This window comes from Pediculus humanus, genomic scaffold (genome assembly GCF_000006295.1).
Source record: "Pediculus humanus corporis 1103172107538 genomic scaffold, whole genome shotgun sequence".
Classification (NCBI taxonomy): Eukaryota; Metazoa; Arthropoda; class Insecta; order Psocodea; family Pediculidae; genus Pediculus; species Pediculus humanus.
Genome location: NW_002987154.1, coordinates 82,098 through 84,285, shown reverse-complemented (window position 1 = coordinate 84,285; position 2,188 = coordinate 82,098). Strand labels below are relative to the sequence as shown.

Sequence of the window (2,188 nt, the reverse complement as noted above, 5' to 3'; positions counted from 1 at the left end):
TTTTTTTAAAGTTTTCTCTCTCTCTTTCTCTGTTTCCTGCCGTCGTTTGAATCGTTATTAGACAGGGAAAAAAATAAAATAAAAATAATTTGTCGTTTTTAATTTTCTCTCCCCCCCTTCCCTCCCCCCGATCCCCGAAAAAAAAGAGAGTGGGAGGAGAATTTGCGATTAGTATCGAATAATGAAAAATTCTCCTCCCACTTGGTTCGATAATTATTTTCCAATAAATTAATTAATTTGAAATTAGAGAGAGAAAGACAGAGAGAGAGAGAGAGAGAGAGAGAGAGAGAGTAACAAAAAAAAAAAAAATTTGATTTGTGTGATTCAGGTTTAAATATATCTAGAACTTTCTCTCTAATTTTTTTTTTTTTTATTTTTTTGAACATCATTAGAAAGTATTTAAAAAAAAAAAAATCTGTTGGTCAGTTTCATTTTTTATAATTAAAATATGAATAATGATAATAAAAACATATTTGCTTTGACGGAATTTTCTATCAATTATAACGGACGACGAAACGATTTTTCCCCTTCCCCCCCTTCTGCGATTTTTTTGATTTTCGTCCAAAAAAAAAAAAAAAAAAAAAAAAAAAATTTTTTTCAATTTTTCCTCTTCATCCTCTCAAAATGTTGAGAAAATTTTGTCTTTAATTCATTGGCAAAAGTTTTCGTTTATTTTATGAAATTAATTTCCGTGTCATTAAATGAATCCTCGAAAATATTTTTAAAATTTCGAAAAAAAATAAAAAAAAATAAAAATTGCGTTTTTTTTATTTACGCGCGAAAATAATGATAATAATGATTTTTGTTAGGGGATTAATAATGTTGGTAATGATTTGTTAGGGGGGATAATAATGTAGGTTAGGGTTTTTCATTTACCACTCGTTCGTCATCCATGGTTGTGTGTGTGTGTGTGCGTGTTCACAATTTTATTATTATTATTATTTTTTCCAGGTGAGGTGTATGAAACTCGTTCAGCATCCGAACGTTGTTAGATTGTACGAAGTCATAGATACTCAAACGAAATTGTATTTGATTTTGGAATTGGGAGACGGTGGAGATTTATACGATTACATAATGAAACACGAAACGGGTTTGGGAGAAGATGTAAGAATAAAAAATAAATAAAATCATTTTTATTAATTAAAAGAAGTAATAATTAAAAGGAAATTTCGGACTTGCACGTGCACGCGTGCGCGGTGCGACGATAAAAATTTCTCCTCGTTTTAAATCTGCGAGATTGATGGCGCATATGACTCTGCCTATGGCGCTTACATAATATAAAAATACTTTTTAACGGTCATGTTATCGTCGTACAATCGTATTATTATTATTATTATTATTATTTTTCGAATTTCAGATGGCAAAAGAATATTTTCGTCAAATCGTACGTGCCATATCGTATTGTCATCAATTGCACGTCGTCCACAGAGATTTAAAACCGGAAAACGTTGTTTTTTTCGAACGTTTGGGAGTCGTTAAGCTCACGGATTTCGGTTTTAGTAATAAATTTTGTCCCGGACAAAAATTGGACACATCTTGCGGATCCCTCGCTTATTCCGCTCCCGAAATATTACTCGGTGATTCATACGATGCTCCTGCCGTAGGTGAGAGGAAACCTTAATCTCGTCCTCCTTTGTTGTAAAAAAAATTTCCAAAAATGTTTTTTTTGACGAGAGGTTTCTTTTTTTCTCAGATGTTTGGTCTTTGGGTGTGATTTTATACATGTTGGTCGCGGGTCAAGCTCCATTTCAAGAAGCCAACGACAGCGAAACTCTAACAATGATCATGGATTGCAAGTATACCATTCCGACGCACGTTTCAGACGCGTGCAAACGTTTAATAGCAAAAATGCTCGTACGAGAACCTGAATCGAGGGCCACGCTCGAAGACATTGCGTCCGATCCTTGGTTGGGTGGCCTTCCCCAGGTTGAATATTTACCTCTAGTCTCGCGTCATCAACTCACAGAAGATGACCATAATATAATTATAAATAAAATGGTGAATGGAAACATAGCGACCAAGGAAGAAGTTTTAGAGTGAGTCAATTAAAAGCTTTTCTTTTTCTTTTCTTTTTTTTTTGTCATTTAATCCAATATAACCGTATTTTAATATTTCCAGAGCGCTAGATAGGAATGAATACAATCACATAACGGCAACTTATTTTTTATTAGCCGAGAGAAAATTGAGA

The 2,188-nt window shown here is 33.3% G+C and overlaps 1 protein-coding gene across 1 annotated transcript in view; it reads left to right on the top strand.

Moving 5' to 3' along the window:
• Phum_PHUM188260 (RAC protein kinase DRAC-PK85, putative) overlaps positions 1-2,040 on the top strand; it is a gene marked incomplete at both ends in the record, with an annotated part of 5,382 nt that extends 3,342 nt beyond the window's left edge. Inside the window, 3 exons of the mRNA XM_002425213.1 lie at positions 952-1,104; positions 1,358-1,604; positions 1,694-2,040. Coding sequence (XP_002425258.1) covers positions 952-1,104; positions 1,358-1,604; positions 1,694-2,040 — 747 coding nt within the window. The remainder of the gene's footprint in view (positions 1-951; positions 1,105-1,357; positions 1,605-1,693) is intronic.
• Between the last annotated feature and the right edge of the window lie 148 nt (positions 2,041-2,188).